At 42.0% G+C, this 18,478-nt stretch overlaps 1 protein-coding gene across 2 annotated transcripts; it reads left to right on the top strand.

Moving 5' to 3' along the window:
- Positions 1–9,944: 9,944 nt before the first annotated feature.
- On the top strand, positions 9,945–17,859 carry SNRPB2 (small nuclear ribonucleoprotein polypeptide B2). Of its 2 annotated transcripts, none has more exons than XM_053380574.1 (7): positions 9,945–10,120; positions 11,596–11,682; positions 12,209–12,381; positions 14,109–14,246; positions 15,237–15,287; positions 16,009–16,097; positions 17,381–17,859. In XM_053380574.1, exons 2-7 carry the CDS (start codon positions 11,619–11,621, stop codon positions 17,538–17,540), a joined length of 675 nt encoding a protein of 224 aa, XP_053236549.1. In that variant the 5' UTR covers positions 9,945–10,120; positions 11,596–11,618; the 3' UTR covers positions 17,541–17,859. The 2 variants fall into 2 exon arrangements, with proteins under 2 accessions (XP_053236549.1, XP_053236550.1); XM_053380575.1 differs by lacking the exon at positions 9,945–10,120 and adding an exon at positions 11,388–11,474.
- The last annotated feature ends 619 nt before the right edge of the window (positions 17,860–18,478 follow it).

The raw sequence follows: 18,478 nt of genomic DNA, 5'->3' as shown, positions 1-18,478 counted from the left end.
CTGGCAGTTGGCAGCTGGCCACGGAGAAGCATTGTGTACAGAAGCTGGAAGATTTACAGAACAGCTAATAAATATCAAGCATCTGCGAGAGTCAAACAGACCTTGAGGATCCATATGGTTCTAAGGCTGTGTCAGGAGATAATTCACTTCCCCCAGGACTTGACCCTTGCCTGGCTGAAGAAAGGGGTAAAGTCTGCAGTTAATGATGCTATCTGTATATATGCCAACTCAGAAATAAGCCCCAATGGACATAAGAAGAACTTTGCTGCATCAGGCCCGTGTCCCATCTAGTCCAGCATCTGATTCTCACATTGGCCAACTAGTTGTCTATAGGAAGCCCACACACAGAAACCGAGGGCAGCATGCTAGCAATATGTTCAAAGGCACCCTGACTCTGAGAGCACAAGTTGAACACTCCCATCAGTAGTAGTCACCAGTAGCCTTATTTACCTGACTTGTATGAGGGCTGTGCAAGAAGAAGGAAGAAAAGCCAGGTGGTTACAGTCTGTGAGGTAGTTTCTCACATGCATGGTGTGGAGACAATTGCTCCAAACAGGGTCCTTCAAATTTTGGGTGTGCCTTCAGCATTTGGCAATTGGTGGAAATAGATTGGTACTGTTTAAGATGTCTGAAATGAAATGGCTATTCTGTGCTCAGGTGAGGAACAAACAGAAGTGGCAGTGTGGCAATAAATGTAACTCACTGAAACAATACTTCATATTTGTAATTCAAACAGATGAATTGCCATCCCAGCAACTTGCTTAGTACTAATTTGCTTTGAAACTATGTAGCCTGATATTAATATTAGATACACCTATAATAATTATAAGGCAGCTGGGGCACTTAAAACTCACCTATTTTTAAACTAGACAGCATCTTCAGTAGAGCTTCCTTGTGGTTTAGTTTGGTGTAATTTCTAAAGAAGATGTTCCATTCTTCTACAGATTTATTAGTGAAATGACCTTCCCAAGTTTCCATTAGACAGTAGATGCTGCTGTGATTTCAAATGAAATAGATCCCCATATCTGTAGCATTCAGGATTAATGCACCAGCCTCACGTCAGCCCTGGCAAAAGGTTGAAGACTCATCACCGTTCCCTGGCAACACAGAACTAAGAACCTCTAAGCCTAAGGAATGTTAACAATGCTTATCCATTGTAATAACCCTTCTCTCAGCCCTCCAGATTTCCTGCTTTCATACCTGTTTCCCTTGGGTGAAAATCATAATTCTCGGCGTGACTTAGTAGAGACTTTTCTTGCAGTTTCCCAAGGAAATAAATTATAACGTTCCTCCTATTTTTACACATATTGTGTGGAGCAAATCTGTTCTTTAACCTACAGGCAGACATTTAATTATATTAATATATGAGGATAGAAAGATCAATACTAGAACTGAAAGATATATGCAATTAATGAATCAGTGAGTCACCCCTATTCTTTGTAGATTATGTCTGCTCAGATTTTAACTAGTGTTATTACCTGGTAGGTGTGCAAGGGTGATTTACAACTAAATCACACTTGGAGAAGACCCACTGAAATTGATAGACAAGTTAGCTGTATATCTTGATAGGTTAATTTGTGAACAATGAATTATTTGTCTTCATTACTGAGTTAAAGAAAACTATTATCTTCATTAAGTATCATTGAAATATTGAGTGGAACGGGATCCAGTAGAAATAGCTATATCAAGGAATAATCAAGAATGAAAATTGACACTTTTAAAAATCTGATGCAATTAAATTCACTGCATTGGTTTAATTCCAAACCATGCTGTCCTTTACAAAATGTCACCCACTGTGGCACAGTTCGTTCATAAGTAGACATTGACTAGCAACAACAAAACTGTAGAAAGCCAATAAGCACAATATTAGATGCAATTAAGGAATGAAACATTTTGCTCCTATTTCCAACAAAAAAAGTTATAATGGAGCCAGATGGCACTGTGCCTAATCAATAACGACCCTCTAAAGAAACTTAAACAAATTAGACTGCATTTTTAAACCATCTGAATGAAATTAAAACCATCCACAGGTTTCATCTTCAGTGTGCTAGCATGGGGAAATGATAAAATAAGCAAACAGGGAAAAATGCAAACATGAATGGGCTGATAAGGTAGCATTTGTTTTTGGTAAAAGTCATAGATTCCACATGATTGGAATTGGAGCAATAAGGGAGATGGTTTTAGTAAAATCAGAGAACGGTCAGAGGTGCAAGCAGAACTTTTTGAGAACTCAATAACCAAATGTTGACCAGATCAACATAATATTTTTCACCACCTATGAACCGCTGGGAGAGAGTCATGCACTTTATAAGAGCAATGGAAGTGTGGTGGTGATAGGCAAACAACTCCTGGCAGAGTTTGGGTTATCAGGATCAGATCCTTAGGGATAGGATTATAGTTTGGAGAGTCATGATGCACCAATCTGGATTGCCTGGATCAGCCAAGAACCCCATATACATGATGCCCTGAGCTCCGCATGCATTTTTTTTAAAAAATAAGTTTCTTTTAAAAAATAATGCGTAACTGTTATAACAGCACAAAAGATATGCAATCGTGCACGGTTAAATTACAGATAGTCAGTACGTTGTAGTAGTTAGAGAAGAAAGTCTACTGTAGAGCATGAGATTCCTGAATCGCAAGGGGTGGGACTAGACAATCCTTGTGGTCCTTTCCAAATCTACAATTCTATGATCCTATGGAATCTCCTCGCAGCCGAAAAGCTGACTGGGTGATCTTTACTCAGTTGTTTTGAGGCTAAAACAAGGGTAGGAAGAACCATATGCACTGCCTTGCTTTGCTTGGAGGAAAGGGGGGGGGTTATATGAGAGAGAGAATAAATATAGAAGTTATTCATTTCTGGGGACACTGTAGCCTCTTCTCTCAGATCCATGTCAAGGTACAATTAGGATAATTTGCTAGCGAATTGTATGGAAGCCATAAAAATGGATCCCAGAACCTTGCGATTATAACTACTGTACTGCTGCTGAAGGCTTCCCCCACCCTAAGGAAACCAAGTCATGGATGTAGTTGATGCTGTATTTTGTTTTAGGAACATAGGAAATTCCCTTATCCGGAGTCAGCCCATTGGCATGTAACACACCGTATTTTTCGCTCTATAGGACGCACCCGACCATAGGACGCACCTTGTTTTAGAGGGGGAGAACAAGAAATTTTTTTTCTCCCCCTCTCTGCTCAGCGCCCCTTCAGCGAAGCGGCAAGAGAAGCGCAGCTCTCCCTCTCTGCTGAAGCCGGGAGAGTCTTGCTCTCCCGGCTTCAGCAAAAAGAACCTGAAGCCTTTGGAGCGCAGCACGAGGTCCCGCTGCGCTCCAAAGGCTTCAGGCGGCTATCCCTGAAGCCTGGAGAGCGAGAGGGGTCGGTGCGCACCGACCCCTCTCGCTCTCCAGGCTTCAGCGAAAGCAACGCGTAGCCTCCGGAGCGCAGAGGGAGCACTCCCTCTGCGCTTTGGAGGCTTCGTGTTGCTATCGCTGAAGCCAAGGAGCCTGCATTCGCTCCATAGGACGCACACACATTTCCCCTTAATTTTTGGAGGGGAAAAAGTGCGTCCTATAGAGCGAAAAATACGGTAGATGCTCTACCACTGAGTTATGGTTCTTCCCTGGAGAGGGGGCCCACGCTCCTGAGGCTGATACATACCTTATTTAAAATCAGAAAATGACAAGTGCACTGGATCCACACATTCCCAGCAAATGAAGGAATGAGGAAACTCTGAGGGCACACGGGCAACTTTCATATCACACGCCTGATAATCACAAGGACCTCATTGTTCTTGGGTTGTGCTTTAATGAGCAGCGCTCATTGCTTGCCTCTTTTCTATCCCTCCTCTAAATGATATTTTATTTCTGCATGGCTGATAAAATACAAAGACGGGGGCACGATTTCACGGTTTGCGTGAGATGCAATTAGCTACAAATGTCAAGAAGATAGTACAACTTTATTCATCCCGGTTCATTTAATGAAAGTAATTAGAAGTTTTAAGGACTGCAAGTATCTGTGTCAAAAGTGGCACGAAATGCCATAATAGAAGTGGATAGATGAAAATGTGATGTGGCAAGTGAAATGAATCTCGCCATCTGGAGGGAATGATTTACCTCCGGGATAATTTAATGGAAATATGCACACCCATGCTCTGTCTCGAGAGACTAGTCGCATGAAACACCTTCTTGTGCATGACAATCTCTGGATCAGGATCCCATTGTGCAAAAGGCTTTCCGTTGTGAGCTGGGATGTCCCATACCTTAGCTTCCTCCTGAACCCCCAAAATCTATTCTAGGAAATCTGTTCCCTGTTTAGGGAAGTTTTTAATATTTAATGCTGTATTGTTTTTAACACTCGATTGGGAGCCACCCAGAGTGGCTGGGGAAACTCAGCCACATGGGTGGGGAATAAATAATAAATTATTGTTATTATTATTATTAGGAAGCCTCCGGAGAGATTTTTGTGACTACAGGGAGGAGGTAAGAAGCTGAAAGGCCAGTCAAACAAGCATAAATCCATTGCTTAATCTGAGCGATGTCATTGGATGCTACACAATGTATTTCCCCCACCCTGATTTATAATCAGCAATTGGAAAGGCAGGATGCAATCTATGAATAAATAAATAAATGTGTCAGACCTTAATGTGATTCACTTCCTAGCCTCACAAGATGGAGATCAATGTACCTTTACATCTAGAATTGATTTATTTATTTATCTAAGTCAACTCTTTTCTACTCTGCTAAATGCTGGGGTGGGTGTTGGCGGTTCCGAACTGCTGAATGACCCCTTTCAGCGCAGGAAAGGAAACAGGGGCACCACGCAGGGCCCTGCAACAAAATATTGCAATGTGTTGCAAAAGGTTATATGGGCACATGGCTGGAAGAACACACACACGCTGAAATCAAAGACTCGAGTTCCTGCTCTAACTTGGGTCTTAGCTTCATGTGCAAAAAATAGTTCTCGAAGATTAATAAGAGCAACCTGTTTGCATGCAATTCAGTGCAGCATAAGGCTTTTGTATTCAACAGAGTGCTGGTCTTGTCTCGGAAGGAAGGGACAACTTATCGTATTTTTCGCTCTGTAAGATGCACTTTTCCCCTCCTAAAAATAAGGGGAAATGTGTGTGCGTCTTATGGAGCGAATGCAGATGGGAGGCTCTGCTCAGCACTCCCTTTAAAGGCTCTGCTCAGCGCTGCCCTTCTCCCTCCTCGGGGAAAAGCACACACTCCACGCGCTCTTTAAAGGGAGCGTGGCTCTTGGGGGATGAAGGCTCCCCTTGCCTGGGTGAGGCTGCGCACGGCTATCCCATAAGCCAGGACAGCAAGCGGGATCGCTGCACAGGTAAGTATGGTAAGTAACTTGGCGTTTGCTGCAACCTGAGAGGTAAGGGAGGTTTCTGACTGGGAATCCAAACCAGACTCAGCCCCACCTCTGACCTGTAATATTCACAGTCAGCTACATTGCAGGGCTGTCATAAGCAAGTATCTCTCTCTCTCAGCACAACTCCCCAGTCTGCAATAGGAAAGCAACAGGGTTGCTGCATGCCACTCTCACAGCTCAACCTGCAGTGCAGGGATAAAAGGGATTACACTGTGCTTTTGACCTCAGCTAGCCCCACCTGTCAGCAGTTCAGCATAATTTGGAAGCCGCCTGGGTTGCTGTGGCCACAACATCCTCACCTGTCACCTCTACCCAGTTGGTTCCCTTTCCCATCTTGCCCATTTACTTTTCCAACTAAAAGCTACATTAAAAAAAAATTCTGCACTCATTACTGAACTTTGGAAATACAGTGGTACCTCGGGTTACATACGCTTCAGGTTACACACTCCGCTAACCCAGAAATAGTGTTTCAGGTTAAGAACTTTGCTTCAGGATAAGAACAGAAATCGTGCTCCAGCGGCGCAGCGGCAGCAGGAGGCCCCATTAGCTAAAGTGGTGCTTCTGGTTAAGAACGGTTTCAGGTTAAGAACGGACCTCTGGAACAAATTAAGGACTTAAACCGAGGTACCACTGTAGAGGGATTTATGACTTGCATTATGCTCTGCAGAAAAATGTTTCAGTGTGAACTAAATACATAACCTAAACACCAGATGCCTTATTCATTTGTTTTACATATATATTAGCATTTAAATATTACCAAGTTAAAAGAACAACCTGATACACACCTGCTCAGAAGTAAGCCCTGTTGAGTTCAAGGAGACTGGACTTCCCTTGAATATTGGGGAGTGAATATTGGATTGTAGTCTTAGCCCTCCTGTTGAAACTCCTTTTTGGGGGGAAAATATAATTTCTCATTCATAGAAACCATGACATTTTGTTAGCAAACTAATTCCAAGCATTCATCCATCATACTTTAAGGAATGTTTGTTTATTCCTCTGGGCAACTCAAGAGAAATTAAAACAAATATTTTGGTAGTCTTTGTATTTCAATAATTAAAAGCAATATTGTATTGAATAAACATTCTTTGTCTATAGGCATTACTAAACTGCTGACATCACTGGTTCTTCATATTTGCTGAGTCACATACTAATCCTGTCGGGAGAACAGTAATAAAAACTTAACATGCACTCCCTTGCATAACAACTCCATTTATCATACAAGGCTGAAATCTGGGGAGTAACCTCTGTTGAACACTGTAGGACTTACTTCTGAGTAAACTGTGCAGGACTGCATTGCACAATAGCATTCTGGAAGGGCAAACGACTGTAACATATCTTTGTCCCTTGACTGCTGAGAAAAACGATTCTGGTTTGCACATTCTTTTTTCTTACCTTACAGTTATATGCTTGAAATCTTCTAAATTAAAATTCAGCTGCTTAATTTGTCGCTTGTAGCCATCGGTGAGAGAAGCTGTACGCATTCATGGGAGCGTTTGCTGCTCAGCTTTCTTTGATCACTTGTGCTGCTGAAAAGGCCAGTCGCTTTTCAGCTTAAATGCATGCTTCTGGACTGCCACCATTTTCAGGTGGGATTCAATCACACACGCTATAGCAAATACAGGTTGCACAGTTAAAAGTTGATTTGGTGCTTTGTGCAACAAACCCACTCCCCCCTCCGGCCCAGTTGGACTTTATGCAATAAAGAAAGTGATGTGAAAATGCACTGGAAAGTGAGAGATAACAAGTGGATAACCTCCTCACAAACAGATCATTTCAATGTTGTCATTTCAGCTTTCACACCAGCTAAGACGAATGCCTCGCAAGACGGAAAACCCGCTAGACGAATGGGTTTTCCGTTTTGGAGGTGCTTCGCAAAACGAATTTCCTATGGGCTTGCTTCGCAAGACGAAAATGTCTTACGAGTTCCTGCAGGGTTTTTTTTCCTCCCCCCCTTTTTCCCAAGCCGCTAAGCCGCTTATCAGCTGATCGCTAAGCCGCTTATCAGCTGATCCGCTAAGCCGCTTAACAGCTGATCCGCTAAGCCGCTTAACAGCTGATCCGCTAAGCCGCTTATCAGCTGATCCGCTAAGCCCGCTAAGCCGCTAATAGCGCTAATCCGCTAATGGGCTTGCTTCCCAAGACGAAAAAACCGCAAGACGAAGAGACTCACGGAACGGATTCTTTTCGTCTTGCGAGGCACCACTGTATTTATAACACACCATTTAACACAAAATTCCCAGGTTTGCTACAATAATCAGCAACTCACAACCCTGACTTCGTGGCATTCATTGAGATGACAGGGCACAATTTAATTACTAAATTGCAAGAGCACATATGAGTTCAACTTTTTCTCAGCAACTTATAAAAACAGGGCCGCTCAGAATGACCAAACACATTGACCTACCTTCCTGGTACAATCAGTCTTGCTTCTGTTCTTTGCATATTGGTAATCTGCTATTGGGATGATTGAATGCCCCACGTTGGGCTGCCCTTGGAAAAGAGTTCAGAAGTTTCAGTTGCTGCAGCTTGATTGTTGGCAGGAGTACAGGGAACCATGAGCACATGGCTTGTTAGTGTTTCTATACGAGCCTTCACTGGGTGGGTATTATGTACAGTGGTACCTCGCAAGACGAATGCCTCGCAAGACGAAAAACGGGCAAGACGAAAGAGTTTTTCGTTTCGTGAGTTGCTTCGCAAGACGAATTTCCCTATGGGCTTGCTGCGCAAGACGAAAACGTCTTGCGAGTTCTTGCGAGTTCGTTTCCTTTTTCTTAAAACCGCTAATACCATTAATAGCCATGCTTCGCAAGACGAAAAATCCGCAAGACGAAGAAACTCGCAGAACGAATTAATTTCGTCTTGCGAGGCACCACTGTATTCTCATTTTGTATTTTTCTGTTGCAAACCTCCCTGGAATCTTCGGATGAAGGGTGGCATACAAACTTTTAAGTAACAAATAATAAAAATAATAAATTGGCCTGAACCAGCAGGGTTAGCTATGCACTTTGAATGTGTAGTCTTATTTTGCATGCTGTCACAATGGCTTTGTCCAGTAATTGAAAATTATACAGAATGTAACCACACCAAAACCTGAAACAAGGATGATGATGATAAAATTGATGGGTTCCTTAAATGGCCTGTCAACAGTTTGCTCCTCGTGTTTTGGAGTAAGAATTGCTGCCCAATCATTTACCATTGTCTCCTCAAGCTTCTTTCCAAGGATGATGATGATTTATTGCATTTATATCACACCTTTTTCCTCCATATTCCATAAGTTTTTGTATCCATTCTTCTTTTGCTAGGACAACTACTTCTTTCCATTTTGGGGTGAGTAACATTCTTGCCGCTGTAGTCGCATACATGAATAAATTTCTATACAGTTTGGGTAGGTCTGTCCCTATAATTCCCAAAAGGAAAGCTTCTGGGTTGTTGTTTTTTACAAACGTTATTTTAAACATCTTTTCTCATTCATTATATATAATTTCCCAGTAAGCTTTAACCTTGCTATAAAACCACCACATATGATAAAAAGAACCTTCTTTCTCTTTAAATTTCCAACACTTCTTTGATTTGGATTTAGACATTTTCGCAACTTGTCTTTTCCTTTTTTGCCCTGATGTATATTATTTTTATTACATTTTCTGTTTTATAATTTAAAATACTCATTTAAACATCATTAAAATATAAATGAATTCTGTTCTTCTCTTTCCATGGTTCATTTTGCATATCATAAATCCCAGCATATTTTACAAAAACTAATTTTTTGCCCATTTACTCGGTGTTCAGTACCATTGATAGTGGCGCCTGCCCTGTGGAACACCCTCCCAGCAGATGTCAAGGCAGTAAGCAACTATTTTACTTTTAAAAGAAAACTGAAGGCAGCCCTGTTTAGGGAAGTTTTTAATGTATGATGCTGTATTGTTTTTAATATTCGATTGGAAGCCGCCCAGAGTGGCTGGGGAAATCCAGTCAGATGGGTTGGGTATAAATAATAAATTGTTGTTGTTGTTGTTATTGTTATATCATTTTCTCTTCCACATGCAAGGAATTGTTTCTAAAAGGAAGTGCTTTGCCTCCTTAAATCTGCATGGCTGCTGGTAGCAGTTCAGAGGGGCTCTCTGCACGTGCTCAGAGGCACCTTGCTTACAAAAAAAACCACCCCAAGACGTAGGGCTACATTGCAGCAGTAAAAAACACCCCCGTGAACCACACGTGTCCATATCGTCGTATCAGCTGCGCTCGCAAAGCGGAAATGAACCAATCGATAACCGAAGAACTCGTCGCGAATCGGCCGTCCTGGCATTGATTGAGTGGCCTCGAGCGGAGAAGGCAAATTCTATAGAGGGGGATAGCTAGAGCGTCTCCAACTTCCTTTTTAACAGCGCTTCGAGGTCTAGGATGGAACTTCCCAATACTTTACCATAAACACGAGGCGGCGCAGAGCGGCCCTACAACGGAGCCCGTACGGACCAACGGCCAATAACGAGTTTCCGGTTGTTGGGGTTTTTCAACCGGAAGTTCAAGCTGCATGCGCTACGGGTTTTCTTCCCCCCATCCCCGCTCACCTCTCTGGAAAAACGTTCCCCCTCAGTGGCGGTTGCCCGCTATAAGGGGAAACCTCGCCGAGGGCCGAGAGGGAAGAGCGGAAGTGCACCTCACCGCTGGCCGGAAACGGAAGGGAAGGAGAGAAGGAGGCATGTCGGGTGGTGGCGCGCTGGAGGAGGCGGTTTGAGGCGTTGAGACGGTACAGGCAGAGCGAAAGAGGGGAGGGGTGCGGGAGTCATTGGGCTCCCTACGCCTTCCGGGGGTGGTTAGCGGCGGCACCGTCGGGTTCTTTAACCTCCTCATAGAAGGGACCCCCCAGGGCCATCTAGTCCATCCCGCTGCAATGCAGGAATCTCGGCTAGGCCACAGGTGGCCGACCCGGCCTCTGTTTAGAAGCCTCCAAGGGAGGTTTTGTGCAAGAAGCACAAAAGAGGGTGGCAGTGGTGTGTCCCCTACTTGCATCCACCCACATACATGCTCTCCCCACGCCTCCCCCCCCCCATCTGCTTGGCTCCTCTTCGTAATATTATCCAGCTCCAAGGGAGAGGGAGGCCTTTGTGAGTCCCGCTTCAGCTTTGGGCTCAGTGTTTTCGGGGGGTGGGGGAGGAAGAGAGGAAAATAGGACGACTTAGTGAAATCTTACAAGGTATACACACACACACACACACACACGTGTACATATTTATTGAATTTATATACAGTGGTACCTCAGGTTACATACGCTTCAGGTTACAGACTCCGCTAACCCAGAAATAGTGCTTCAGGTTAAGTACTTTGCTTCAGGATGAGAACAGAAATTGTGCTCCATCAGCGCGGCAGCAGCAGGAGGCCCCATTAGCTAAAGTGGTGCTTCAGGTTAAGAACAGTTTCAGATTAAGTACGGACCTCTGGAACGAATTAAGTACTTAACCCGAGGTACCACTGTATATTGCCCTATACCCAGACGTCTCAGGGCAGTTCACAGCAAAGATCAACATAAAAACCACAATATATATAATTAAAATAAAAACAACAACCCAATAACACATGAAAGCAGTTGCCCACCCCAGTTTTCTCTTACCCCCTTGCTGGTATTTTATTTTATGCAGAGGGTGCTAGGCCAGGAAGGATTTGGTATCTGAGCTAAAAACTTGTGTGGGCGCACATGCTGCCAATAAAAATAAAGTTATGTACAAGCTTTTGAGGAGCAGCCGCAGCCAGTTAATGCATGTTTGTTTTGTTAACTTTCCATCCTGCCTTTCCACCAAATGGTGCTCAATTTGGCTACCAGAAGTAATGTAAATTAGTACGATTCAATCTCTGGTGCTTTCGCCAACCCTGTAAACTAGGATAGTGTTGAGCAGAAATTGCCCACTAATTCTTTTTAAAATTAAATGTTGTAGTCTGATAAGTCAGCTATTATCTTTAATTTTAAATATGCTGTATTTTGTTGTACACAGCCCTCATCATTTAGTGGCTAGAGCGTTGGGACTTGGACTGAGGAGACCTGTCTTCCAAAACCTGCTCAGCCACAAAGCTGGCTGGGTAGGCTTGGGCCAGTCACTATATCTCAGGTACACCTGTCTCACATTGTGATTGCAAGGATAAAATCAGATAACTCAATGTAAGCTGCTTTCAGGGCTTTTGTTTTTATAGAAAGTACACTAAATAAATTCTTGGTGTGTTTTTTTCCAGGTCAGCTTGACGGAAATTAAAAGATGGATATCCGACCAAACCACACACTGTATATCAATAATGTTAATGACAAAATTAAAAAGGAAGGTATGAAAATAAATTATTCCTTATTCTGAACGCTTAGTCAGGAAACAGAAAGTTTTTGTAGGAAGTATGCTGCTTCATGCCCTCTTCTCCATCACGAGAGAGGATTGGTCTTTGGTAAATTTTTGTAACTCAGCTTTTCTGAAGAACGTTAATAATGCACCGGGGGGGGGGGGGAGGAGAGCATTCAAATATAAATGATTTGTTAGTCATTTTCTCCAGAGTGGTAAATTGTAATCAATGTCTTGAAATACTTGGTGATGGCACAAAAAATTCCCATGAGGGGAATTGGCTGGGAGCAGTTAACATTTCAGCAAACAATGGGTAAGAGGTGATGATCGAAAGTATCATATATCTGGCATGTTGCATTGTTAGAATTTTCTGATTTTGGAGTGAGAAACGTGGCTGGCTTCACTGCCCAAGTCATGTGCTGTCTCTTGGAGTGATTGCCCTGACCTTGAAGATGCTGTGGTGTCTTAGAAGCAGATAGATACAAGTATAATTCTCCTTTTCTTCCTTCCCTTAACAGAACTGAAAAGATCTCTGTATGCACTGTTTTCTCAGTTTGGCCACGTAGTGGACATTGTGGCTCTAAAGACGATGAAGATGAGAGGACAGGCCTTTGTTATATTTAAAGAACTTGGCTCCTCCACTAATGCCCTGAGACAGTTGCAAGGCTTTCCATTTTATGGTAAACCAATGGTGAGCTTTATATTTTACTGCAAAACATAAGAGAACAATGTGGCTGGGGATCTTGTGGTTTCTCTGCCTAGAGCAATAGGTAGTAAATTTAAAGCTTTTGGTCTGTTCACTAGGCTCTTCAAACACTAAAGGGAGGAATTCAGCACCCCACTATGCTGATCATTCTCTCAGGGCAAGTGATTTGGCTTATCAGATGGGATGTTCCTCTCTCTTTTGCCTCTCTGCACTGTTCCAGGGGTTCTCCTGAGCCTATTTAAAGGGGCGGAGAGAGGGGAAGCTGTATTGCACAAGTGTACGTCCTTGTTCAGGGCTTCTGCTGGCAGGATTCTCATACCTATGGGACCCTTGTACCTATGGGACCGCCTCTCCTGGTATGCCCCATAGAGGACCTTACGGTCCACAAATAATAACATTTTGGAGGTCTTGAGCCTTAAGAAGATTAGTCAGGCCTTGACCAGCGCCCAGGCCTTTTGGGCTGTGGCCCCTGCCTGGTGGAACGCTCTGTCACAAGAGACTAGGGCCCTACGGGATTTGACATCTTTCCACAGGGCCTGCAAGACGGAGCTGTTCCGCCAGGCCTTTGGTCGGGGTTCAGTCTGACTTCCCCTCCCCTTTCATAAGAACTTGCATGAAAGTGGCCTCCCAATTTTTCTCACAGGCCCATATAAGTTCAGCACAAACAGTTGGGCCTGGTGAGCATTTAAGGTCCCCAACCCTAATCTGCGGATTGCCATCTGATTGGATTTTATTCTGATCCTGATCTGATTTTAGGGTGTATTTTAATTGATTGTCTGATTTTGTGTTAATGTGTTATAACATCTGATGTTAGCCACTGTGAGCCCCGGGGAGGGCGGGGTATAAATAATAATAATAATTATTACTATCTGGAGATTCTATCCTGTCAGATCATAACAAGGCCCTTCATTGGAATCTCACCATACCAACTATAGGCAAACAAATAATTTTAAGCTTTCTCTTGGCAGAAACCTATTTTCTTTCCAGTGCAGATCAATGCTACAATCCTAAAAGCACTTACTAGGGAGTAAAATCATTGATCAGTAAGACTTCTAAGTAAGCATGTTTAGGTTTCCTCTGTAAATGAGTTTCAGTTCCTCGTTATAAGACTCCTGCTAATTTAATGTAACTTTCAAAAGCTCTCTTTTGATTAAAATATAGCCAGTGAAGTGTGTTAGGAACACCTCAATCAACTCATTCCAAATATATTTATGGGTAAACAACTTTGGAAAATGTCCAAGAATTAAACAGAAGTAAATGTCTTAAGGGGACTGTTCTAAAAACATGGCTAAAGACCTGAATCTTCTGTAAGAAAACCCTATTTTTAGTGTGTATTTTAAAAATCTTTATGGATTCCATGTTGATACAAATGCATTGTGAAAACCAAGTATTTTGTGGCTGTTCTTCCCTACCCTGGACAATATCCAATGTTTTGTTTGGAGATGCACCTTGTTTCTGGCTAGGGTGGCATGCAATGGCATGGTGGTGCCATCTCTGGCAGTGTGCCCAACAGGCTTGCAGCACTGTATGTAACTCAGGCTCTGGGTTGGACTCCAGGTGCCAATGCATAACACTGCCTTAGCTTTTCAAACAGTTCATTAGCTGGATACTCTGTGACCTTCAACCCACTCCCCTTTATTCCTAGTCTGTTCCAAAATATCAGGCTCAGATTTACAGCTTTGATGCTTAATGCGGCATTCTAATTTCAACAGCGCATCCAGTATGCAAAAACAGATTCCGATGTGATTTCTAAAATGCGTGGTACGTTTGCTGACAAAGAGAAGAGGAAAGAGAAGAAGAAGATCAAGTCCTTGGAACAGTCTGCTAATGCTGCAAAGAAGCCAAATCAGGTATGTGAGTTTGTCCAGATCTCATTGCCGTCAGTCAAAGAATAAGCCTCTTTCTTTAACATTTGCCTATAACATTAACAAGTGGTAGGGCACTTGTGTTGGGAGACATGTAGAACAGAACTATGCATTATGTAAGCTGAGTTAAGCCTCGGTTTCAAAACAATACACTTAAAACCAACAGTTGCTTAACCTGAGAGTAAGGTCAGCTGGACTTGCTTCTGAGGAAACAGAAATATGATTGTGAAATTGAGCCTGACAGCTGTTGTTGTTGTTTTTTTACTATCTTTATGTGGTTAGCAGTTAACAAAAATGTACTTTTCCCTAGCAAAATGACTGATCCCCTTTGAGCTAAGAATATTCTACCTACCAGGTGATATTGCTGCCACATGTAGAAGAAAAAACATCCCAGATTTGTTCTGCTTGGGTATCACAGGCACTGTTATTGTGAGAAGAAAATTATTTGAGGAATCCAGGACTTTTGCTTACTTTGCAGAGCTGTTTGGATTTGTTTGTCTTTGAGCATTTTATATTTCCTTCCAGCTATCCTGTCCATCTTTTTCTTTCTTTCTTTCTTTCTTTCTTTCTTTCTTTCTTTTTTTGCAAAAAACAAGACTGGAGTTGTTGCGAGGGAATAGGAGGGCAAAGTCGCTTGTATGTGCTGGTGAATTAGGAGGCAGCTCTGTGTGTGTATGTGTGTGTTTGCTACTAGGAACTGTTGGCAAAACCACAGTGGCAAGGCTCCCTCGGCCAGTAAAGCGAGATGAGCGCCACAACCCCAGAGTCATCTGCGACTGGACTTAACAGTCAGGGGTCCCTTTACCTTTACCATTGCCTCTTAAAAACATAAGCCCATGTAAGTATTTTTTTCTATTTAAAAAATGAGCCTCTAGCAACTCTGTAGGGTAAATCATAATATAAGTGGGTTTTTAATACTGATTTCAGGTCTCAAAGCATAATTTAAAAACAAAAAATCTTTTTATTTCTCAATAGGGAGCAAACCAGAATTCAGCAAATTCCCAAGCAAACTCGCAGAATCAGCAGGTAATCCTTAACATTCTTTGCACTGGAAGTACACCAATTTCAGATCACCACATTGGTCTTTTTAGAGCTACATATTTTGTATACAGATACATGCATTTTGGAAGCAACATGCTTTATTCATATATGACCAACTTCTGTAAATGATTAATTAGCAGTCAATAAGTGTTATCCGTTAGTATTTGCTTAGAGGGACTGTAAATATATAACACTACCTCCATTTATTGTTTTATAAAAAACAAACAGTGTCCAAAATCTGTTATTTAATCCTATCATTCTAATTGTGCCAAATCCTTATTATGATAACAGAGATGATAGCACACCACAAACTGAATACTTGGTATGTGAGGGTTTTGTTTTTAAGGTACTACTGGGCTGACAGCTTTTGAATGCCTGAAGTGCCAACTACCTGCACGTTTTGCAGGGGAGATGTTGTGGAGTATACTATCTAGATGTATTCTTAACTTAAAATGCTCAGAATAGCCGCCTGATTGTATTAGACTCTTTAGCTAACCTTAAAACCTGTGAAGTGCAGAAACAAACAAACAACTTGAAGCTGTTCTCGTCCATCCCAATTCTCTTCTTATGTCAAATGAAGAATTGGCAGCTTCTTGGGTTAACATCAATGAGTTATGCCAAAATAGCTACTGTTAACATTTATAAATATTAAAGCAAATGTGGGTTTTGGCGTACCATAGCACATTATTTGCTGCTTCCTTTACAGGTGCCTGATAATCCACCGAACTATATACTTTTCCTCAACAACTTGCCAGAAGAGACCAATGAAATGATGTTGTCAATGCTGTTCAATCAGTAAGTTCATCTAGATACATACATACATACATACATATATATATATATAGAGAGAGAGAGAGTTCTACAATCCTTTACACCTGCATTTGAGACTCAGCAAAATTTGTGGGAATTTTTGTAGTAAACTGCACAGGATTGGGCTGTTAAAAGTTTCACCTTCTGTTGAAACTCTCAAGAACCCAGTGGTAAGATACGTGGTCTCCTAATCTTCTGTCATTTGCAATAGATTCCACCATTTGAACTCAAAGAATGATGTCTGGTTCTATGCAGCTATGTTTTTACGGTTTGGATGGGCTGATATAATGGAGCCTTCAGTGCAGGCTGTGGAGGGCTATAGAGATCCAAGACTCTTTAGAAACCCACCTCCTTTCAAGCTGCCATTTATATGCACTCATAGAACAAAAACTCATTGTTGTCAGATGTGACTTAAGAATTGGCCTATTTACTTATGTTCAAGCTGAATGAATTCAGGTTTTTGGCCTCTGGTGGCAAAGACATTTCAAATGACAAAGAAGTGGCTGTTCATGCAACTTTCTCCTTCTTAAACATTTCATGCTGCCTCTTGGATTAGCTGCTGATTTAAATTTACACTTATAAGTATGAAAGGCAGAACAGTCAATGGATTTCTAAAAATAAAACTGGGATGCTGGTAATGAGCCATGTTTCAGGGACAAGGAAAGACAATATCAAACATGGATTAACCTGTCTCGGATTTAGTGCAGGATGTCTGTGTTTATAGTCTGACTCAACATAAGTTTTAGAAACAGCAGCCATGCAAACTGTGAAATAAGTTGCATTTAAGGTATAGAAATATTTGGCAAAACATAAATAGCCATACATTGTATACTTGGGTAAGTGTACATCATGTGACTTCTAAGTTAGTCATTCTAGTAATTTATGCTTTGTCAAGGCTGGATAGAGATTGTGTTGAATTAGATCTGTAGGAGAAGGTTTGGAAACAGAAGAACAAATCCATTCTGGAAATCGTATCTGTTGAATGGAAATTAACTGAAAAATAGCTTGGTACGAAGTGGGCTTCATAAAATGAAAAACATTGTCTGAAGTCTGTAATTCCTGCATTTCAGCTGCTCTGTTTTTCATTGTGCTACAAATATGTTCCTGGCATCTTTGGTATGTTTTACTTGGCAAATTCAGCCTATAGCTTTCAGCTTTATTTTCAACGGTGAATTTCAATTTTATAAACTTTTTTTTTGAGAATAAGAACAGCCCTGTAACCTGCAAAATTAAAGCATGTTATCTTGTTTAAATATTTATCTCTCAAGGTTCCCTGGTTTCAAAGAAGTGCGCCTGGTGCCCGGGAGACACGACATCGCATTTGTGGAGTTTGAAAATGATGGGCAGGCTGGAGCAGCTCGCGATGCCCTCCAAGGATTTAAAATTACCCCTTCGCATGCAATGAAAATCACTTATGCCAAGAAGTGATGGAAGGAAACTAGGATCCCTGAAGGACTTGCTTAGTTTGGTTTTTCTTTCCCCCTACATGCTGTAGGGTAATTTGGATTGACTGAAGTGTGGTTCCTTGAATTTAAGGAAAACATCTGGTATGGCATTGTTGGGAGTTAGTCAGTACAAGTATGTAAGAATTCTAAACACATTCAAGGAATGCCAGCTGAAAAGCTGGAAGCTGTAAAATTTGGTTGTTGTACATAAGTCCATTTTGTATACTGTGACTGGAGAGGCTCCTTCACAGTAAAGTTACCTGTTCAGAAATAAAGGTGCATTTTCTCTCTTGAAACAGTAATCTAAGGTGTACTTGTGTTTCATCAAAAGCAATAGTTCTTGCCAACTTGCTAGGGACTGGAAATGTACTTGGAAATGCTAATGATTTGAAATACATGCTCATTCCATTAGTTCTTTCACTACCCCAAAACCTGCTCTGGAGGGCTGGGGGAACCCTAAAAACAGATTTGGAGTAAGGGGCACAAGGGAGGAGAGTGAGGGAGTGCTCCCTTGTGCCAATGGGATATCTTCCTTAGATACAACTCCAGATGTCCTGCTGAAGATACAGATAACTGAGAGGCTGTTCTGTATTTTGAAAGAGTTGTCAACAATCTTGGATGAGCTGCTTGTGAAAATAATACTGTCAGGGATGGTATCTGTCTAGAGTAGACAATGCAGTATAGATTATGTGGAAAGATGTATTGGATAAATAGTCATACCTTGGAAGTCGGAACGGAATCCATTCCAGAAGTCTGTTCAACTTCCAAAACGTTCAAAAACCAAATAGCAGCTTCTGATTGGCTGCAGGAAGCACCTGTAGCCAATCAGAAGCCGTGGAAGCCCCGTCAGATGTTCGGTTTCCAAAAGAACGTTTGCAAAGTGGAACAATCACTTCTGGGTTTGTGGCGTTCAGGAGCCAA

This window comes from Podarcis raffonei, chromosome 3 (genome assembly GCF_027172205.1).
Source record: "Podarcis raffonei isolate rPodRaf1 chromosome 3, rPodRaf1.pri, whole genome shotgun sequence".
Lineage (NCBI taxonomy): Eukaryota > Metazoa > Chordata > Lepidosauria > Squamata > Lacertidae > Podarcis > Podarcis raffonei.
Note: the sequence above shows the minus strand (reverse complement) of the source record. Positions and strands in the feature narration are given on the sequence as shown.

Excerpts from the sequence above, each read along its gene's own strand:
- SNRPB2 (XM_053380574.1), top strand. The coding sequence starts at position 11,619 with ATGGATATCCGACCAAACCACACACTGTATATCAATAATGTTAATGAC. Across the intron at positions 14,247-15,236 it reads CTGCAAAGAAGCCAAATCAG|GGAGCAAACCAGAATTCAGC; the intron begins GTATGTGAGTTT and ends ATTTCTCAATAG. Across the intron at positions 16,098-17,380 it reads TTGTCAATGCTGTTCAATCA|GTTCCCTGGTTTCAAAGAAG; the intron begins GTAAGTTCATCT and ends TTATCTCTCAAG.